The 23673-nt window shown below is 36.5% G+C and overlaps 1 protein-coding gene across 5 annotated transcripts in view; it reads left to right on the top strand.

Annotated features, from left to right (window-relative positions):
- The first annotated feature begins 3145 nt into the window (after positions 1-3145).
- tafa5a (TAFA chemokine like family member 5a) overlaps positions 3146-23673 on the top strand; it is a 115956-nt gene continuing 95428 nt past the window's right edge. For 4 of the 5 annotated variants that reach the window (XR_004546493.3, XR_009329174.1, XM_059027174.1 and 1 more), the window contains exon 1: positions 3146-4077. Coding sequence is in view for 2 of the 5 variants with exons in the window: in XM_059027174.1 (XP_058883157.1) it covers positions 3966-4077 (112 nt within the window). In the remaining 3 variants the exon portion in view is untranslated. The remainder of the gene's footprint in view (positions 4078-23673) is intronic. The other variant, XR_004546494.3, reaches the window with a different exon arrangement.

The raw sequence follows: 23673 nt of genomic DNA, 5'->3' as shown, positions 1-23673 counted from the left end.
GGTGTGGTGGAACGCATTTGGGAATGGTTCAGGCAAGCACAAGTCGATCTCTTTGCTTCCGCAGAGACGACACACTGCCCCCTATGGTACTCCCTCTACCGCTCAGGCGGTCCACTCGGCATAGACGCCCTAGCCCACGAATGGCCCAGAATGCTGCTTTATGCATTCCCGCCGTTATCATTGCTCCCAGCCTTCCTAGAGAAGGTCCGGTTCGAGAAGGCGACGGTTTTCCTGGTGGCTCCTCAGTAGCTCAGGAGAATCTGGTTTGTAACCTTGTGCCAGCTCCTTCAACGCGAGCCCTGCTCTGCCTGGATCTTCTCAGTCAAGCGAAAGGCACTCTTTGGCACCCGGAACCAGGCAGATTCCAGTTATGGGTCTGGCCCCTGAACGGGACCGCTGGACAGCCCTAGGGCTCTCTGACGCAGTTGTGGGCACCTTGCACAATGCCAGGGCAGCCTCCACTAGGTTGTTATACACCTATAAGTGGAGGTACTTCCAAAACTGGTGCCTGAACCTCGGTCATGACCCCATATCTTGCCCTATGCCTGTTATCTTGCAGTTTTTGCAAGAGTTGCTAGATGCCGGTAAACCCCTTCTACATTGAAGGTGTACCTGGCAGCTATATCCGCATGCTATGCCCCAGTGGACTCTGTTTTACCTGGTGCCCATTTTTTGGTGACCCGGTTTCTAAAAGGTGCCCGACGTTTACGTCCTCCCAGGAGGGACGTTCTCCCAGAATGGAGTCTTGACGTCGTGCTGGAGGCTCTCACAAAGGCCCTGTTTGAGCCCATATACTGCTTAGAGTTGAAGTACCTGTCCATGAAGACAGCCTTCCTTTTAGCCATCACCTCCGCAACGCGCGTTAGTGAGCTGCAGGTGCTGTATGTGCATGACTCCTGCATGCGTAATTGGGACAATGGGAACAGGGTGTCTCTGCGGACAAACCCTGCGTTCCTCCCCAAGGTGATATCGGCATTCCACATGAACCAGTCTGTGGAATTGGAGTCGTTCCATCCACCTAGTGCAGGCATTGAGATGTTACGTTGAAAAGACAAGAGCTTTGCGTCGTTCTGACCAGCTTTTCGTCTGTCATGGTATATGGAGCCTGGGACTAGCCCCCTCCAAGCAGTGACTGTCATACTGGATTGCGGACACAGTCTTGACTGCGTATGATAATGCCAGCTAACCCCCCACCTGGGCGGGTAGCTGCCCACTCTACCAGAGGGGTGGCCACTTCTTGGGCCCTCTTTAGACTACGCCGAATACCTTTACCACGTTCTACCACGTAAATGTGGTAGAACTCCCACCACTGACCTTATCGGTTATGTGTGGTTGAGGTATACCTCATTAGCTGACCGCTCACCTCCCTCACAACGGCTTTGGTATACTTTCCCAAAAGTATTGTCGGTGGTTGTCTTTGAATTCAAACGGAACTTTAGGTTACGGATGTAACCCTGGTTCCCTGAAAGAAAAGACGACCACCGACCAACGACGTCGCTTACGCGGCTTCGAGGCAAAAAGAGACAGAGCATTCTGTGCAGTGACTATTTGATCCCTCGGGAGGCAGGACCTATCGACAGCCTATCAATGGGCCTATCGACAGCTTTGATATAAAATACTCAGAAATACCTACCAAAGGCAGGCAATATCCCAAAAGTATCGTCGGTGGTCGTCTTCTCTTTCAGGGAACCAGGGTTACATCCGTAATCTAACGTTTTGTTACTGAGCATGCACATTTTCTTTCTGCATTAGCACTAACCCCTAACCATGCCCCAGGCCTAGGAAGTTGTGATGAACCTGTATATCCCTGAAAAAAATAAAATAAAACAAGTATAACAAATGTTATAATGAGCTGGAACCCATATGTGAGGATGTTACTAAACCTCAAGCTTAAGTACTTAACATTTGACAAAGAAACATATTCTGACATGCATATAGAGTAAGTTTGATTATTATTATTTATTTCTTAGCAGATGCTCTTATCCAGGGCAACTTACAATTCTTACAAGATATCACATTATTTTTACATGCAATTCCCCATTTATACAGTTGGGTTTTTAGTGGAGCAATCTAGGTAAAGTACCTTGCTCAAGGGTACAGCAGCAGTGTCCCCTACCAGGGATTGAACCCACGACCCTCCGGTCAAGAGTCCAGAGCCCTAACCACTACTCCACACTGCAGAGAGGATTCTGGGGCCTATTAAGGTTTACTGTCTGTCGTAGCTGCACAAAATACCCCTAGTGGGCACATCTGTAAAATACCACTGAACTGACATCACAGGACACAAGGTAATCATATCAGTGAAAGTTTTTGGACTTTGCACTGTAATATTAGGCCCGATGTGTTTGATTAAATAATAAGGTTAAGGTTACTAGGGCCTTGGTTGCTATCTGTTAATTATTTATTTATTTAGGACCGTACTACTGTTATTAATTGTCACATAAATTTATATATATATATATATATATATATATATATATATATAACCTTCTGTTAACTGCACTTGTAATTGCTACTGCAGTTATGTGCTTGGCCCTCTTCCGCTTCAAACATGTACCTATGTCAATCAAGTGCCGTTAAAATTAGATAAAATCGCTATGCAACACAGCATTAATGACAAGACTCTTGTCAGCTCCGAGAAAGTCTAATTTTTTATGGTATAATTTCTTTTAAAACCTTTATTTAGTTACTGCAACAACGAAAGGTACATTTAGGTTTTAATTTTTTTTAATGTAATTTACACGAATTACCCCCTTTAACGATACACACACTGATATCACCTGACATAGCACTAGGTCTTTAAAATAATTTTTAATCCAATCTATCTTCAGCAGTAGACTGTTGAGAAAAAAGAAGTTATGAAGCCAGAGCATGCACCGTCAAAACAGAATATATATATATATATATATATATATATATATATATATATATATATATATATATATATATATATATATATATATATATATATATATATATATAACTTTTGAAATAAGGAGATGAGACACACCCAATAATATTTGTTGGAAGATTAGATTCGATACATTGCTTGTATTTATCAATTCACAGCTTTACCTGTGGGCGTGATTAACTTCCCTGCTGCTTGTTGCCACTTGTATACACAATATGCGTCAGACTTCCAGAAACCAGCTTTTTATTCAGCTCTCTATGCAAACTAGAATGCAATCTCCAGGAAGAAAAAACACCTTGAAAACAACTTCTGACCATCTCCCTCGAGGCTAGTTTTAACAAATGGGATCTTTGTGACTCACCAGGTCGTGTATCCGAGCCAAATATCCACACCAGTTTATTTTTGCATTAGAAGGGATGTCATGTTGTTTTAGATTACTAAATGCTTTTTGTTTAAAGTCTGTCGCCATCCACAGGCACTTCTGTGTCGCTTACTTACTATTTTGTGGTCAGATTTTACAAGATCTCACTGCTTAGTTTTATTTCTGGGGAGTTCTGAGTCGCTGTCATTCACAGCTGTTCCGTAGCCCCAAGTGTGTTTGGATGTTTCACGAGGTTGCGGTATCTATCTACCTAAAGCTATAATCGTGTGTCTTTCGCTTTCTGAAAAACTGTGAGCTCAGTTTTACATCTGCCTCATTTACCGTGTCTAAGGATTTTTTTTTTTAATATACAATTTTGAACTAAAACGTCCATTGTGGAATATTTTTTTTCCTTTTCACCTAGGATCCATATTACAAAAACTCTTGCTGTGCGTAAAGGCAAAGACTACAATTTGTGCTCTATTGCCGAGGAATCAGGTGAAAATCTGTCAGTTGGGTTTACTAAATGTTGGTAGGGGATGATTATTGAAGCATGGAAAGGCTGCTGATGGACAGTTGCCCGTTTTGAAGATGTCTTTTTTAGGGATTACACGCGGAGAAAGGCGATCAGTCAAGGGGAGAGTTGGCTGGTGAAATTGACTAATTTCTTTTCGTTCAGGAGAACTGGCTCCAATGGCTCCGTCTCCCAGGATAAGTAATCGAAAGGATGCCAATGCCTGGCCAAGCATGTCCTCAACTTTCTGGGCAATCATGATTCTGGCCAGTCTCCTAATCGTCTACTGCAGTAAGTACATGTCTGGTATCATCCCATATCCACTTAAATCTGTGGTTATTTGCATCTGCTTCAGATATGCCATACGTGACCTTTTTTCAACAATATGGGATGATTATGTTCTGTTTCACCTCTACTACAATAATTTAAACTATTCGTAAAGGTTTTTAGTGCATTATGAAACTTCGTAGGAATATAGCTTTGATTTTTCTACTTGTGTAAATGTGGGTTTAACAAATGAAAAAGCAATTTCTGAAACTGCTTGGTAAAGTCTTGTATTTATTGAAACGTTTTAATTAAGCTGTACAATACTGTATATTTGGGCTATAGTCTAAATCAAACAGGATTAGAGTGCCCGGCTACTGGAATATTTAATCATGTCAATTAAAATGCGCTTAGTTCTAGTTTTACGACTGACCGACTATTAAATCCCTTGATCCCCAATGAGCTACCATGTAAAGAATAATAGGCAGTACGACTCTCTTGAGTGTGAAATTGCCTTGGATCTGAACCCAGAAACCAAGAAGAGTATACGTTCGCATCTAATTGCATCATATAGTATTGACACGTATTTAGCACCAATTTTGTTCTTCATAATATATTTCGCAATAACACAGCATTTTGATTTAGAAAAACAAAAACAAACATTAAAACCACTACAGTAAAGCATGCTAGATAGGAAAGTTGAAAATATGCTTTAAACAACGCAGATATTTCTTATTAGTAGTAAGCTAATATAATTACTCTTTGTATTCAACAAGTTAAATGCACAGGGAATGTCACCTTTATTAAACAGAAGTGTACAGTTGCTGTGCAGAAGACCAACACCTTTATGCGTGTGTTTTGACTGATTTGTGGATTGCTTTATTTTCATTATTTTGGCTAAATGACTACTATACCAGCACACTATTTCAGTCGTGCCAATGACACTTCATTAAAAGGATGTCAAGTTTAAATAAGGGAAATGAATTGTAGTACACAAGAAATAAATCCTAAGTGTTCTTGTAGTGATGAAATGCATTTTTTATGTATATATAAAGTGCAGTGTGAAGTAGAAAGTTTTTCAAAGCTTGTCATGTTGAGCGGTATGTGAGTGTATGCTTTAATGAAAAGTGGATTCTCGTTTTAAATAGGAGCCTGCAGCATTCGTGAACCCTCCTCTCTCTTCTCTCTAACCTTGTCAATTTCACCGTCTCCCAGCATCCATTGAAATGAGACTGCAGTGGGCATGTAGACCTTATTGAACTGATTGCTATTTCACAGGTACAAAACCTCTACCCTGTTTCAGCTGTTGTTTGCCCAGTAACTGAAGAAATTGCATTATGTAACATGTCTGGAATAAACATTAGTTAGTTACCTAAATGTTTATAAAAAATGTATAGTGGGGGTGCTGAAAGCCCTGTATATGATGGAAACCATGCAGCACCCCTAGTTCCAGCGCCGCTGAATATATATATATATATATATATATATATATATATATATATATATATATATATATATATATATATGTACATACACACACACCTTTTTGTTTCGTCTACATAGAGACACACTGATGAATTAATTAATTAAATTTCATGCAGTTTCTTTTTACATAATCTTGTGTTACACTTATATGTATTTAACAAAGTGCCATGTACAAATTTAATTTAAGTTCTGCTAATGGTCATGGTCAGTGTGAAAATGGAATGTATTTTTAAACCGTCTACCTCCATTTACAGATGCTGATTTGTTTCAGATGTTTACCTTATGTGCATGAAAAACAAGTCATTGTCCTCAAACGTGGAGGAAAAAAAATGCAGAAATTTGCTAAAATTCAATATTGCATTCAAATGCATTGAAATGACTAGATGGGTCCTGGGTGTATCTATAATTTTAAATAGCATGTTGCTGTTAAATGTGTCCAATGGGAAAAAGTAGCATCTACATTAACTGTTATGTACTGCAGTACATAAGAGCCATTTTAAAATATGATGTGGACCTCCAGCTAATAGCAAACAAAAGCATTTTTTAGTAATCAAATTTCAGTATGTTATATTGAAGCTTATGAAAACAAATCTATTATTATTTGGTAAAACAAATATACAGTGACTTGCATATCCATAACTGAAATCTAGCACTTTAGGAGTTTGCAAATGACAACCTCTCAATTTCCATTACCTCTGTCTGAGTTCCAGATGTTTGAAAGAAGGACCTACATGTAAGCTACCATCAGATAAGGAAACTTAGCATAGGTTACATCTACTGATAGGCAGGGGATAACTGCTAGTGTCTCATAATATGCTATAGAATTCCCTTAGAAGTTGGTCTGAACCTTTGATGTAAAAGCTCCTGAGTTTCATGCAAATGAAGGGATTTTTGTATGGTATGGAATAGGTAAGTGTCCATAAAATTAGACAGCCTTTTGTTTTAGATAATGACTATGGAATACATTGTATTGATGTACTGTAGATAACATTTTAATGACCTACAGTAACCAAGTCTTCATGACTGATGGATTTGTACTGTAGGTGTCAATTTTACCACAAAAATATTACACCAAACAGTTATTGTTTACTAACAGAATGATTCTTCCACATTTTAAAGGCTTTGAAAATATATTTTTGTGCCAGATTTATTTTGTATGTTAGCGCCACCTGCTGGATAAAAGTAGCTCTGCACTTTTAAAGTGTACTGTATATGTTGCTATAGGAACAAAACAATAATGACACCAAACCACTCCTTAAATCAGAAGTATAAAACAAGTATAAATACAGAAATACTGTAGATTAATCTAGTATCACAGATACAAAATAATTGCCATAATTATACATATCTTGTCATCTAAAGAATATTTAGTGTTTCAAACAGGAAAACTAAAAATGGATGTCAAAAAAAAGAATGAAAGAGAGTCCTATTTACAGTTTTCATTGTCTCTTTTCAACATTTATGTACAAATATAGATTATTCTTTTTAGAAATACATAATTAGCACGGCAGACTGTTTCCCAATTGATTCATATGTTTTCTGTTGCATCCATTATGTTCTTGCATAACATAAATATAACAACAAGAGGATAAGTTAAATGCTTGTGGTGGCCATTGCTGGTCTCTTTGCCCTTCTTTTTTTGATGAAAGTTGCACCCAAAAAACCCAAGTGCTGGTTAAATATTACACACAGTTTTTGGGACTATGTTAAAAGACCTCCCAAAATGCATTTTACAGTCTGTAACTGGTCTATCTAAACAAACTGTGTCAGGTATAAACCTTTTTATTTATTTATTTATTCATTCATTTATTTATTTATTTATTACGTGCTCAGAAGATGAATCACAAATGTACAGACAAGATTACATCTTGAAGCTTTTTTTTCCACAAGCAGGTTTTCTTTCACAAACAGATGCCTTCTTGTGACAAGCAGTGCCCTTTGCTCAAACACAGTGTTGCCACATAAAATACAGCATTAGGTATTTTATATATATATATATATATATATATATATATATATATATATATATATATAGTTACCAACCAGCAGATTCTCAATGATTTATCAATGCTTTACGTTTGCAAGGCAGCATTTGCAGTTTAGGAGAAGCACAGGATATATTGATATCTGGATAACAAATTGTGTACCAGTGCACAGATTTATACAAATGTTATCAATTGTAGCAGAAAACAATATATAATTAAAGAAAATCTAAATGTAGCCAGATGATTTGCACTTTGTGTTTGATCTTCGTTCTTCCAAACAATCGTAAGATATTCTAGAGCACTTCCAAGAAAATTTGAAAGGTAGTCTGCCCCTTTGTAGGTCTTTTATTGAATAGTACCACATGACAGGGACATAATAATGTGCCTCCCAGAATAGTTTGCTTTTATCTATTTATTTTTGCTGTTTCTAAAATATGTTGGATCTTATGCCAGAATATGAAATTATTTTTTTTTGTCATCAGAATTGATTTTCCTTTATGACCAAATACTGATAGATTTTTGTCCAGATAGCTTCCAGCGTGGCTTCCCTTTAAACTTGTGTTTTTAATGTGCATTGACTGTACTATACAAACTTTGTCCTGTGATAGGAAAGAACTGTTATCATCTGTATATTGTACATGCAGAATGAATATTAGTTAAATTAGGAATTCTTCTAGTTTTAGTGCTGTTTAACTTTATATATGTCTAGTTTATGTCAGGCCTTGTTCCCACTGCAGGAAAACAACATTCAAATCATATATAGCTGAAGCATGTAAAGTGGTACCCACAGCATGGTCTCATTGTATGTACTGTGTACTTTCCCCTGTTCCATATCCCAGTACAATGACTTTTGTTGAAAGCTGTCAGGTTATCTTCTGCCTGTTGCACAACTGCAGCTGTTGATTCATTTGTTGACTCACAGAACAACCTACAGCCTCTTTAACAAGTAACTCTGCCTGACATTGTTGTGCATCGCTTGACCAAAAGTTAACTTTATATCTATCTCTTGTATTTATGTCAATATCCAAGCTTTCATTTGCTTAACTCCATGGTCCGCTACTTCAGTTTGAATGTAGCGTTTCAGCATTGCCACTGCTGGGAGGATAGTTGAAATGCATGCATCTGCTGCACTGATTTCTCTGGTTAACTCTTCAAATAGTTTGAGTCCCACAACACTCTCCATAAGAGCCCACTGTTGTGCGTGTATATGCTGCATGTCGTCTGTCTCAGAGACATATTTACTGCATGTTTCTGTTCCAATAGACGCTGGAACATCAAATAGATAGAATTCCATCTTGTTGTTACATCCTGAATTAACTGATGATGTGGTAGCCCCAACTCTAGTTGTAGCATATTAAAAGTTTCCTTTGTGCTAGAAGATTTTGAATTTTCCTGGACACTGCTATCATGTCAGAAACACCACGGTGTGTGAAAAGGCTGTCATTTATGCACAGCTGAAGTGTGTGTGGAAAAGCATCCCACACTAGTAAGTCTGGCATCAGACATTGCTTTATGCATGTTAGCTGCATTGTCACGTACAACTACATGACATTTATAGGAACGCCCCATGTCTTCATTATGTCCAGTAATGAATCTGCTGTTTCTAGCTGTTTGCTTGCCATTAAAAGCTTTGCATTGTAAAACTGCTTGCACTTCTGCGATTGTACTTAACAATCCAGTGTGAAGTTAAACTGATGAGACTGAGTAGTATACTCAGATGTCCATGTGTCACACGTAAAGGCTAATGCAGTTGATTTGTCAACAAAGTCTGTGATTAGCTTCATCACTATCATACATGTCAGGTATCATTTTATCAGAAAAAAGATGGAATTCTGTACCTTGGTTCAAGGAGTTCTCTGAAATCGACGACAGAGTAAGGCTGCATATCTATTGCCATTATCTTTCCAATAGCTGCGTGAATCTTTTGAGTGTGACAGTTGTCCGAAGTCCACTGCTGTTTTTCGCGCTGCAGAGTCCAGCAACGTAGTTTGCTTTCTGTGGTATTCCCACAGCAGTGGAATTGTCCTCTCTGCTATCAGCCATTTTACCAGCTGAACAAATGTTATACTCCACAGAATGTTTAGAACGCAGGTGTTTTAACAACGGTGATGTTGTATACTGTTTCACTTCCTTGCTGCATTAGTACATGTTGCTTTACTGGAATCGCCCTCTTCACTGAGAAATACATCCACACCAGACTCGTTTTGGCAAATTTTTTTTTTAATTTATTTTTTTCCATTGCAAAATCACAGCTTTCACAATTCACGACAAAACAAAGATCCAGAAAACAATAGCCACCGGATACTGCATTACGCATATGCAAGTTTAGTGTACAGGTTCCTGGCCTTGCAACGCGTACGTACATCTGGGCGCAGGTTAAAAGGCCTGGGGAGAACACTGGGTAGCATGACGGAAAGGAGAAAGCACCAGAAGAAATGAGTATGTGGAAGAAACTCTTCAAAGCGCACATCTCCATTCAGGGAAATAACAATGTTTCAGTACACTGTAACAAATACAAATATATGGGGGTTTCAGTAGTGGAAACAGGTAAATGTATCAAATCAGACAAATTAATAAAGCTTAAGGACTATTTATTTACTGAACAGAGCAGCTGTATGAAGGTATGATTTTGAGAAGTACTAATATTTGCTGTTAATATGAACCTGCTTTTAATTTAAAAATAATTTTGACTCGAAACTTAAGTTAAAGCATCTTGACACTCAACAAGCTCTTCAAATAACCCCCAAAACAGCACCCAAGCTACCACTGCCCTGGTGCAGTGCAGCCCTTCTCTCTCCTTGTTCTCCACAAACATTTTGTTCTTTTTTTTTTTTTTTTATAAAGTGTGGCCAGGGCTGGTTGGACAATCAATACATCAATCACCACCTGGCCACATTCCACTCTTTTGAATTACCTAATAAAATAATTATCAATTTAATAATTAAACATTTAAATAACATGTGGCTGTGCAAAATCAGCCATCTTGGCCCCAGGCTGTTCCTCTACACCTGAGCCAAAGATGGCTGCCAGCCACAAAGCACATTTTACTTGTGCAGGGCCTTTGCCCTGTCACAGGCTGATTCTTAAATTATTTTTTATTTTAGGTTTTCACAGATTTTTGGAAGGTTAATTAAAGTCTAATTCTCAACCACCTGTTTTATGTTGGTAAATATAGTAACAAATTATGTAAGTATTGTCAATTAAGCATTCACGTCTGATTCAGACTAATTTCTGTCCTAATTAGTGAGGGTTTCCATGGAAAAATTTAAATGTCTCCCTTTTTTCTCATGCTGTTTTTGTAGTACCTTTTTAGGTAATTTGGGTTTCTGTCTAGTTTTCCTTAAGGCAGAGAAATCCTTCCGAATGCAAACAACCTAATTAATATTTAAATACGGGAGGGATATTTAAATGTTTCTATCTCCCACATTTCCAACTACACAATAATATTATTATAATAATAAATACACAGATCCAAATTCCATAGTGGCAGTGCAAGGCTCTCACCAGTAGAATGTTGTTATATTTATTTATTTAGTTGTTATTGGGGATCCACTATGCAAGGTATTATCTGTATACATCTATTCACTTTATAGGTCATTGTTTTTATTCCACACATGAAATAGTCTAAATCTAATTCAACCTTTAGTATAATATTTTGTATACCTTAATTTGCATAAGATTGTGTTCGACTGAAAACTACTGTAACTTAGTAAATTAAATCTGAAATGCCAGTCCTAACATATTTCAGTTAGGAATGTTTTACACAATAGTTTTAGATCCACCTGCATTATGCATGGGGAACAGGAACACAACCATGAATGCAAAGCAAAACTCAGACAGTTATACTGTTGTTTAAACTATTTGGTGTTTGTTTTTGCCCAGTGCACAAAATACAGTCATAAATCACTCACATTTTATAGGGAAGTTTATAGTGGAATGGGGATGGGGGTCAACCTTGAAACAAAAACATATCATTATTGTGGTTGGTTTACAAATGATGTCACAACTATATATGAATAATTAGCAAATGTCAGATACTACTTTAAGATCCAAAGCTAAATGGATTTCCCTCCCACTTTAACACTGGGGGATGGACAACGCCTTACAAGTCCTGTATTGCAGCAATTTCGTAGAAAACAATTAACTATGTTCAAGAAAATTCACTAACACTGTTCAAGAAGTAAGGTTGTACCAAGATAATCACAGACCATTTATAAGTACAACCACACATATTTGAGTATGAAATGGCTTGTTGTTGCTTTAAAATTAAAAGTGCTTTTTGTTTTTACATTGTGGGATGAGGCTGTACTGACTGACATTTTAGAATCCTTTTCAGCCAATCTAAGCACCGTTTACCCCAGCCATTTTATTATGCTCACCATAATTTATCAACACATTCATTTTACCTGGGTACCTCTCCATTTCTCTGTAATATTTTCCTTGTGATTCTCCCATTAAAAGTGACCACTGTCTCTGTTTCAATGTAATTGGTACTTCTTAATGTTCATTAAGAATAATATCCAGGGATATAAAACCCAGCTGACTTCGGGTCTGCTTTAACAGAAATGTATGTTCCTATTAATCCTTTATGGCCAAAACACTTCAGCCAGATTTACCTCTCTATAAAATGTTTATAGTTCTACAATTTCTACTCCAAAAAAATTAGAATATAATAGACGTTTACAGTTTTGGTCATTTTATATCTGCTGTATTTGCAAGCAAAATAACAGCTAGTTACTACACCTAATTACAAATCCAGTTTTCTTTTTCAAAATAATATTTAAGGGGATAAATAAAATATTCAATACATGTATTATCAGTGATTTTTAAATCAGTAGCACAATTAATAATAATACCACTAGCGTTTATAGATAGACACACAGTAAAAACACAAAATGGATGAATTTTCTAGAATTACTTTAATAGTTTTTTGCCTTTACACAAACGGTGCCATTGACTCATCTGCCGAGACTGAAATCTGATCACCGTGTTATCTAATTATATAGATTTCAAAGCTGTCACTTGACGCATGGTGAATCACGAAAATGTTTTTTTTTTCATTGTGTTAACTTGATTGCAGTCCCAAAAATACCCTCCTGTAATATTGTGTAAATACAATAGGGATTCTTAATAAAACCTAATGATTTCCATACAGCAGAACAAAAAGGAGGAAAATCCTATCCTCATAATTTATTCACCAGATCTGAATACTCGTTTGGGTGCTGTATATTGTAAGTCCCACATGTTTAGAAGTGCTTTTGGAAACTTGAATCTAGCTTGAATTTTTTCTGTCATCCATCTGGGGATCTGCTGCATGTCTACATTTCCTAGCCTATGAAGTTCCATCCCTTGAATTTTCTGCCTATATTTTTTATTTACTTAAGCAATAGCACCCAAAGAAGAGGGCTTTATCGCTTGGTCCCAAATGTCCGGAGTCAAACATAATGAGAAGAGCCTTACCAGACTCTTATGCGGGTTCTATTGCTATTAGAAAAACTGATATATTAAAAAAAATAACATTAAAGTTTTTCTGTTTGTTTTTCTTCGTGATTTATGCAGTACAATTTTTTTTGCTAATGAATACAAACGTTTTCCTCAATATTCCAAGAGTAATGCGATTTACTCAGAATTCCATCTGTGGTCTGGCTGCCTTCAGGCTTCTTTATCCCAGCGGTAGACCATGTCGCATCATGGGTATCTCCAATAGCCTAAATAGTATCTCAATACTACAACTACATTTTGAAAGAGACCTCTCAGCAGGCTTATTTGAAGCACAGTCATTGTCGCCAAGGGTAGAAGGAAGTGAAACGTGGAGTAACAAGAGATGAGAAACTTAAGTACATATACATATCCATATTGTTTGGCACCCCCAGGTGTTAAAGACTTGACATTGGCGATGGCAGGTGCTGATTTTTGGAAGGTGACGGTGGTCTCCTTCTGGTGGTGGAGGCGGGAGCAGCAGGTTGTCTCCGTCTAACACTGGAGATGGGTGCGGCTCTCCCTCTGATGCTGGGAACTGGTGCGGCTCTCCTCTGGGCCATGGCGTGAATGTGTCTACTGCCTGTGGAGCTGGAGTAGGCATGGCTCCTCCCCATGGGACTGGAGATATGGGAGAAGCTCCCATATCTGCAGCCAGGTAGTTGCATACCATGGCTGCAGTGTCTGGGAGGGACGCTGGGCGATTTGTTTGTGCTCCCAGGCTTCCAATTACTCCCCATCTGTCAGGTTGATTGCCATCGGGAGGTCCTTGATGTTCCCCTCAGGGTCCAGCAGCCAGTCCCATATCTCCCCCGAGGGTGCTGGACGCTCATGCTACCACCTCGTGGGCCCTGGATGCTTGGGCTCCCCCTTCGTGGGCTGTTTCAAAAGCAAACGGCAGAGTGGCCAAAACAGACATTAAACATTTTGGTCTTTTTGCGCGAAGCATATCAAAGTGGAGGTTATTTTGTTCACTGCATGGTGGGTTTTATAACAGGCGACCTTTGAGGACAAGGCTGACTTAGATTCCAAACATCTGAGGTGGAATTATTGTATGTCAGTTGCAGATAAAGATGAAAGCCTTTTGAAACCTGACTTCACTAAGCTTATTTGGCAGTGTTAAGATTAATGTTGCAGTACAAAAGCAGTGACCAGTCATAAAGCTTTTTATTGTTACTTTGACAGCTGATTGTTAATTATAAGAAGGACACTACAAGGTAGAAAATATGAATTACCGTAACGCAACCAAAAACCTGTTCTAATACAAGTTAAATCAGTTTGCCAAGCACATTATTGCAACTTAAAGATGTTAAATAAAATATAATGGATCTTATTTCAGCATTTCTAGAATTAAGGTCAGAAATGTGTTAATGTCATTCAAGGGGTTGCATTTAAAAAAAAAAAAAAAATCAGGAGATATGAGAAACTCCAGGATAATAAACTTAATAAAATTATAATGGGAATTTAATTGTATTTACTTTTGTATTTACACTCTTATGTCATTGCAAAAAAGACTTTAGACCCTGAAAACAAGAATCGGAAGTAGAACTTTGTGAATATTGTTGAGAGAGAATTAGAATTAGTTTTAACAAATAGTTATATAAGAATATTGACACTGGGGTTCTCCAGGGGAAGCCCCCACGAAAGCATTGTAAAATCACAGGATAATACATGTTTGATTATCCAATATCCAGCTTTTGAATAGTGCCTTTTAAAAGTCTTCAGAAACTGAACATCACCATAATCAACAACACGATAAGAACTGGACATTCTGAGGAGTCAGAAAGAAAAGGTGTAAAAAGGGTGAGGTTTATTAATGGTACACGTTCATTGAATGTGATTTTAATTGATCTGTAGCATAAATTCAAATAATTTTAAAAATTCTATTGGCTATAATTCTGAGAATTGTTATGACATTTAAAAGCATGAAAAAGCTCAACTTTTGGGTTTTTGAAAAGCATTCGGAAAATCTATAAAACACACAAGAGAGCCAACAACTTGAAAAAAACAATAAAGAAAACGTTTTTTAAAATCTATACAGCAGAGGATCCTTTTATCAGCTAAATGTATTGTTTTTCCACATCAAAATTCTACCCTTACTCAAATCTGAGCATAAGTCAGTTTGACTATTAAAGGAAAGCACTGCAACATGTATCTACAGCCTGTGAGCCTGATGCATGAGCCAACTTGCAGCCCCATATTCTATAAGCTCTAAAATAAGCAATGCAAGCATTTTTTATGTTAAAAAGTGGATAAATCAGATCAGAACAAATGCCAAAAACAGTAGTAAGCTGTGTTTTAATGTTAGCTTAGGTTGCTCACCCTTGATCTACAGTGTGTTTTGTATGGTTAAATATCAAACTTGAACATATGAGCATTTATTATTATTATTATTATTATTATTATTATTATTATTATTATTATTATTATTATTATTTGTTTATTTAGCAGACGCCTTTATCCAAGGCGACTTACAGAGACTAGGGTGTGTGAACTATGCATCAGCTGCAGAGTCACTTATAATTACGTCTCACCCGAAAGATGGAGCACAAGGAGGTTAAGTGACTTGCTCAGGGTCACACAATGAGTCAGTGTCCAAGGTGGGATTTAAACCAGGGGACCTCCTGGTTACAAGCCCTTTTCTTTAACCACTGGACCACACAGCCTCCTACTAATAGAAAGGTGGCGAAAAACCTATATAGCTGTAAGCTTTACAGTTCTTTTTAATTTGAGCTATATATAATTTTATTTTCAACAAATAATATATACTATGTTTATTGATATCTATGTTTATTGATTGTTTGGTTGCTATCCTAATCTATGTACTGTACATCATTTTGTCATTTAGTTCAGAATTACATTAACAAATCTACATTTGCTATCATAGGATCATGCTATAGAAACCTCTAAGGATGCTTTACTGTTAATGTACAATGATGCTCATATGAGCTTATGTGCTGGTACACCTACCGTAGAATAATTATTTTTATACCAGCACAGTTGTGTGGTGTAAAGGGTGAGTCCTACAGTCAGGTAGTGGCAAGTAGTTGGTTTTCACTGGGGATTTCAGAGACTCTTTCTACTCATCATGCTACAGCGCGCCGTACAAGTCAAGCAACCGTTAGTGAAACAAAGGCAGTTTGGAAGGCGGGTCTGTAGAGTGGAGATTTATATGATCTTCTGTTGTTTAACACAAGTTTGATTCTGCCTGTGCTCCATCCCACCAAATGTCTGATGCATGACACAGCAACTGATTGCACTGCCATTGACAGAGCCTGTAAATCATTCACATGTATAGGATCTTTTGGGTGTCAGCTTTGTTGTATAAGATAATTGGACAAACCCAACACTGAAAATAACCAAAACTGATGCTAAACCAATTAGTTTTTAGTCACGAGACAAACGACCAGCCCTGTACAATACAATAATAATAATAATGTCTTTAAAACCAGGGCGGTATTTACAGTATTCTGGCAGGGATATGTTATAAGACGTATCATTAGCTACATTTGGGTTTGGTCTTTGGTGTATCCAGCCCAAAGAAAGTGTGTTTGATCATTGCTAATTGAACAGGGTATTAATGAATTAATATATACAAACAAATGTGGAATACAATCCCCAACACAATGAAATCACATAAACAATTAAACTCTAAGGAGGAAAATGTTAATTTTAAATTCATGATTTCTATACTTTATTAATTTTGAATCCTATTTTATGCCGTGATGCTCATGACATCACTTAGTACACAGATTTATTTTCTATTTTTGAGGCTTTTTTTTGTTATTTCAAAATTGGTTGATGATTTGCACCAGGAGGGAAGGCTCCAGCACCCACCTGTCAGAGTCCATTCTCCACCGCACTCTGCCTTGACAGCACATTCTTCTTGTGGTGCTCTGATGGCACTCAGATGCTTGTGTTGTGTCCTGAGGTTGTGTGCCTTACTGTAAGTGATATATTGTTAGCTCAGATGACAGTCATGGAGCACCGCCACACTTCCACTTTTCAAATGAGATTTTCCAGGATGAAGAGGCTTAGCATGATTGTCTACAGTTGCTGCCAGACAACTGAGTTTAAAGCACAGATGGAAAGCTCAGCCACATTTTGCTGCAGTGCTTTTTCTGCTGCTGGCAACTGATGCAAGAAAACCACAGTGACAAATCTGCATACAAATGTGCTTTTTAAAGGCTATTTACACATTACCATGGTTTGTTCAAAGGGCTTTTAAGATTTGTTTTACTGTTTCTAAAAAGTATAACTTTTTGCAGCATGTTATTATTATTATTATTATTATTTATTTCTTAGCAGACGCCCTTATCCAGGGACGACTTACAATTGTTACAAGATATCACATTATACATTATTTCACATTATACAGATATCACATTATTTTTACATACAATTACCCATTTATACAGTTGGGTTTTTACTGGAGCAATCTAGGCAAAGTACCTTGCTCAAAGGTACAACAGCAGTGTCCCCCACTGGGGATTGAACCCACAACCCTCCGGTCAAGAGTCCAGAGCCCTAACCACTACACCACACTGCTGCCCCAAGTAAGAAATGTAAAATCTGAAAGGACTGGTATCCCGACAGCAAAAGGCATTATTCAGTTTATTTTATTTGCAGCTCTGGTATGTATTTATCACGACAAACCAAGATTCCTTCATTTTATAAAAAGTAGCTGAAGAAAAAGATAAAATAATTGTATTCAGTCTAAATGTTATAAGCTTTAAAATGTTCTGTAGTAGTTTAAAAAAAAGTACATTTTAAAAAGTAAGGTTCTCTCTCAGCCCAGTTAAACAGATGCGGGGGACTAAAAAATAGAACATCACTTCCCCAAGGTAAAAATATATATATTTAAAAAAAAAATACTTATGACGTTTCCACCACTGAAGAATGAAGAGGGCAACTCTCGTTTAATGAAAAACTTAAATCCCAAAGTGTCTCTCGATTATTCATATTTTATTTAAGAACAAGGTAAAAATAAATAAAGCTTACGCATTTCAACATATTGTCTTCATCAGAGCATGTTAAAAAATGGAGTTCATGAACTCCGAGTTCGAGCATGATGCATTAATTACTTTAAGTGCATTTTCTCTTACTCTTAGAACACCGTCCATGGTACATTATTGATCATAACAACACCCGTGTTAGTGCAATGGTTTATTTTAATGATTTAAACGGGGGTTTATTTTAATGATTTAAGCAACAGTGTACATAAATCACCGCTCTTTAAATAAATAAGGACACGCAGGCATGCTACAGCAGCCTACATTCATACCTTCCAACATATTAAGAATATATTAGAGGCGGTGTACCTAAATCACAATTGATTGTAAATTAAATAGCTTTTAATTTGTGTGTGCAATCCATAATTTAGCCACCATTGTACTCTACAGTACACTGTCTGAAAGCATACATTGACTGTGTTTACATTCCAGAATGGTATGTTATCTTCCCATAATGCACACTTTTGTCAGACTCTTAATTATTTTTTTATGAAGTGCATGATAAAAAGTGGTATGACCCAAAGGGCCATTCTGGCTTGATAATCCACGTACTGTACCATTCACAGCATCATATGGTTGGGAAAACTAGAACAATTCTACATAAAACTATGACAAAAACACATAGAAATCTCAATCTGAAAGTAGAAATCTCAATCTCAAAGACACAGGAACACATTTTTCAAAATGTTTTCTGGCACATGACAAAGTGATTTAATTATTTTTTATTTAAATTAACTCTTGCAATTTTAATAAAGTCTATATAAAGAATGGCTGTTCCCTTGTATTACAAGGAACAGGCTTATCCTATCTTAAACACTCGACTTTTTTTTCTCTGTAAAATCTATAATTATGTACCTGATCTGTTACCGTAAGGCAGTGGTTCCCAACCTGTGGTCTGTGGACCACTTGTGATCCGTGAGTAAACTCCAGGTGGTCCACAAGTAACTCCCAAAATGTGATTACGCAGTTCTTGCAAAAAAACATTTCTACACAATCACACATTGTGCTATTAAGGGCTCTGGACTCTTGACTGGAGGATCGTGGGTTCAATCCCAAGTGGGGGACACTGCTGCTGTACCCTTGAGTAAGGTACTTTACCTAGATTGCTCCAGTAAAAACTCAACTGTATAAATGGGTAATTGTATGTAAAAATAATGTGTAAAAAAAATAATGTAATTGTATGTAAAAATAATGTGATAAGGGCGTCTGTTAAGAAATAAATAATAATAATAATAATACTATTACTAAGCAACACATCAAACAGCTTTAACCACGTGATATATAATTATAAGATGATATGTATGTAGTCTGCATTTTAACCCTTTATCTGTTTTCTTTTATTACGGGTGTGTTTGTAAATTAATATATATATTACAGCTCCATTTCATGCAATACCAAGCATCGCTTTCAAAGCAGCAATTAACTGAAACAGCTTTCTAATGTAAAACAAGTCCTAACTAAATAAGTTGTACATTATGAAGGCACATTTGTCTCGTCAAAATTACAGACTTCTGTTTTTTAGCCAGCATCATTTTAACATAAATGCACAACTTTCTAATCTGTGCTCATTCTACTGCTTGTTCAGTGTTCAGGGAAAAAAAATAATAATCTGGCTGTCCTATCCTTTTCACTCCTTTTTACATGTATAGCAAGCGAAATTGGCAAAATAATAAATTGCATTAGAAATGGATAGATTAATTTGCTACACAAGGTAAGGGTTGCGGGGACCAGCACTGGTATTTACATTTACTGGACCTAAGGACGACACAAGCCCCAATGCATTAATATTTGTAAGGAGGGTTTGTCAAACAAAACTCTTAAACTTGCAAAATTGAGATGCCAATTATCTACAAAGCATTCAGAACGTGAAAATGTCAAACAAAAGAAACAGAAGCTTTTCCATCAGCAACTTTCAATGTGCAAAATGACAACATTCCTTGCTGACCTGGTAGTGAAGATTCAAGCCCATGAATCTCATTAAGTTAGGTACGTTATATAAATACTTTACTTTCTACGTGTACTTCTACATATACACATAATAAATGCATGGCAAGTGGTCTGTGGGAAAAATCCAAACACCAAGGTGGTCCGTACATTGAAAAGGTTAGGAACCACTTTGAGGGTATTAACATTATCATTTAAATGAACAGCAATTAACCAGTGCCTTAAAATGTAATTGGCCAGACATAAAGTAAAAAATTACAAACATTTTTTAAATTGTTGTAATGTCTTACCTTTATATTTTTAGAAAGTGTTTGGATAGTACAATAGCATACCCGAAATAGAAGTTAAAACTGGATTGCTGTCTAAACGTGTTTATGGGGTGGTAACGATGAGTGTTATATGCACACATATGTTTTTTGTAATCTGTCAAGGTCTGCTGTATCTGTAGATTTCTTAAAAGGCCACACAGGTTAATGATGATATCACACCTTCAAAACAGACCTGTAAGATTTCCACTTTTATAACAGGTAAGGCTTTTTCAGGCCACAGACACGTTTGTTGTAAACCTTCCTAAAAAAGCAGATACAATGAACATTTTATCATTTTATAAAGGAACGACAGAGTATCATGTTTATTGTTGTTGTAACATAGTCATTGTTTCTTTTGTTGTGTTTTTGACAGTATACACCTTTTGACTAGATTTTAAGGAGGAAACCTTCTTAAATATGCACAATAAGTACACTTCAGCATAAATGCAAAATGTTCCTGGCGTTTTGTATATTGGTCTCCATTGTACTGCAATTTATTTTAATTTTATATATTTTAAAGAAATAAGATAAGAAAGAGTAAAAAAGATGTGTGTATATATTATATTTGGTGATAGTTTGAAATCGTCCAGCACTTTATCTTAGATACCATTTGCGCTTGGCTGGTGTATTTGCCCTTGCCCTTGACCTTGACCTTATATAGCAACCATATTCCAGTAATGTGTTTTTTATTTTTGGTTTCCGGTTAGTAGAGAGGAAACACTTTGATATTTTTCTAGCTGTACATTTACAATGCAATAAACAATTTCAATTTGCCAGCCATGCCTAGTTTATTTGCAGGCATGTATGTCACTGAACAAGCAGGCTCTGTATTGAAGAACAAACTAGTATTTGTTATGCAGTTCTGGCAAGATTTCAACCAATAATACCTCCTTAGTGAGCTCAAAATTATAAACTATAAGACAAGGCAGCAAGTACAGTATGATAAAGTGGAGAGATTCTGTGACGGAGAAACAAACATCCTTTGCAACAACTCTATAGCCTGCAGTGAAGAAGAATTAGTTTGTGCTACAGCGCTTGATGCATCTACAGTATAAAGAACTGGTGACTGAGGCTGTTCTGCGCCTGGGGGTACAACTGATTTAGCCATGTATAATGATAGTGATGGTCAGGAACGTCTTCAATAAATCTTTTTCTCCCAATTCATATTTTCAAGTTGCGGCTCTGAGTGGACTTGCTTTGAGTTTCTGATGAGGAGAATGTGATATGGTGCCGTTTCATCTGCTTATCAGATGCTTGCAAATGTGTAGCTTTTTATCACTGTGACTCCTTGCAGCCTATATGGAATCTAAACCTTAAATAGAAAAAGGGCAGCATGAGGTTACTTCTGAAATATTTGATCATGGAGTGAGAGAGGTTCCAAATTTGAAATCGGTAGTGTATGGTCTTTTTGAGATAAACCAGGTAAATAAAAGTTGAACAAATCAAGGTTTAACTGGGTCATAAATGTCATAAGGCTGGCCATGTATTCTGAACCATTAAGACTGTCATTATCACTCTGGCACATATGCTGGGTATGATTTATATTTTTATCTTATCTATTTTAGGTGTGTTTTCAGTTTAGTCATAAAAAAGAAGGAGGCTGTGCAAGATAGATTCTACTTGATGCTTATCGCTTTGTAAAAGCATGACAGGTTAAATTGCTAGCTACATGTTTGTAGAGAAAATGAAATTCCAAGTTAGAAAGTTATGGAGTCTGGCAGTCATAGTACCAAGGTGATGTATTTTTCAACAGTATTACCACCAAGTCTATTTACAGTGTGCAATTTATGATGAAAAACACATATAAACAGGGTCACTTAAAAATCCTCCCCCCCCCCCCCAAATGTATTAATAAAAAAATAGCAAAAATTGCATTATGATGGATTATTATTATTATTATTATTATTATTATTATTATTATTATTATTATTATTATTAATAGTAGTCGTAGTAGTACTATTACTAGTTTTAGTATTATTATGGTTTATTAAGGTACATGTAAGTTAAAAATAATGTTTATTAACTGAAAGCCTGTAAGTAATTCCTGCCCATGGTGTAACATGCTAATTAAGCATATTGATGCTATAATATGCTTGGAAGTCTTTGAAGGAGTTTAGGGTACTGTTGTTTCCATTACTGAAACATTAAGGTTTTTCTAACTTGTGTCAGTTGCACGATCCCAGATTAATTTCATGGATGTGCTGAAAATTAGTTTAAGCAGGCTCTAGCACTACCAGGAATCACCCCTTTAATTGAATGGAAAGAAGTTGACCTTTGTTCAGTGTCATTCATGTTTTTGCTATCAGTGCCTCACTAAAGGTATTGATTTTGTATCTCAAATCAGCAGCCCAACAATAAATAGTGGCATATACAGGTCCAGCTTCTTCAAAAATGAAGATGGCTTCCAATGTTTTACATTTTGACAAACAAAAGCCTCTGGTACATTTTTGTGTCAACATGGATGTAGGTGAAACTCCCCTGCACTTCTATTCTTGTTATAAATTACATTATATATATATTTCTGTTTTTTATTCTTGCCAGCCCCTTTTAAAAGACTCAACACACTGTCTCTATTTTCTTCCCCAATTATTTTTTGTAACATAGAGACATTCTTGCATACAAAACAGGATATTGCTATCAGATATATCGTCTTTTTCAAGGTATTCAATCTTGCTCCTTTATGTCAACAGCTTGACTTTACAATGTTGCAAACTCCACTGCAAGGGGGTTTGATGTAATATTTATGTACCAAAATCAATTGGCAAAGAATTTTCTATGTGTTTCTAAAGGCATAGTTACACCAGGGTGTACATATTTGTGAAAATTGACACACACAAAAAAAAGTTTGTATCAGCCTGAAAACAAACTTGATATTGTTTTCACCAGCTAAACTGAAATGATTTGCTAGAATTATTGCTCTCAAATGAAATGCAATTCACAGTGCAGTTACTGTTTTTGCATTGGTTTGAGAGTCAATAACTCGTATGTCTTACAAACCATAAGTTATGTTACACTATTTGCTGACACTGAATTCCTCTACCAGATTCTGAACAGCAGCATATCTGAAAATCGTGCTTGTTTGTTTTAGCCTGATGTAATGTGTATAAAATTCAGTGAGGTACTTCAAGGTTACTTTGAATAGAAATGAGGCTGATGCTCTTAAAAATGTAACCTTTAAAATAAGTTTATTACTGTATATTTTAGTACTTTCTATATAGAAACTCCAACATTGAGAAAAAGAAGTGTGAAGGATTTATAGAATTGTTACATTTTTTCATTTATTCACAACAAATTGGTTTGGGACTGTAAAGGTTCTTAAGCTTCTATTACATGTTTACTGTTTTATTTCAAATCTGATCTTTTTTTCATAAAAAAAAATCCTCTGATTCTTCTCACTGTTTTGAAATCTAA

Source organism: Acipenser ruthenus, chromosome 7 (assembly GCF_902713425.1).
Source record: "Acipenser ruthenus chromosome 7, fAciRut3.2 maternal haplotype, whole genome shotgun sequence".
In the NCBI taxonomy this organism is placed as follows: Eukaryota; Metazoa; Chordata; class Actinopteri; order Acipenseriformes; family Acipenseridae; genus Acipenser; species Acipenser ruthenus.
This window is presented reverse-complemented; position numbering and strand designations above follow the sequence as displayed.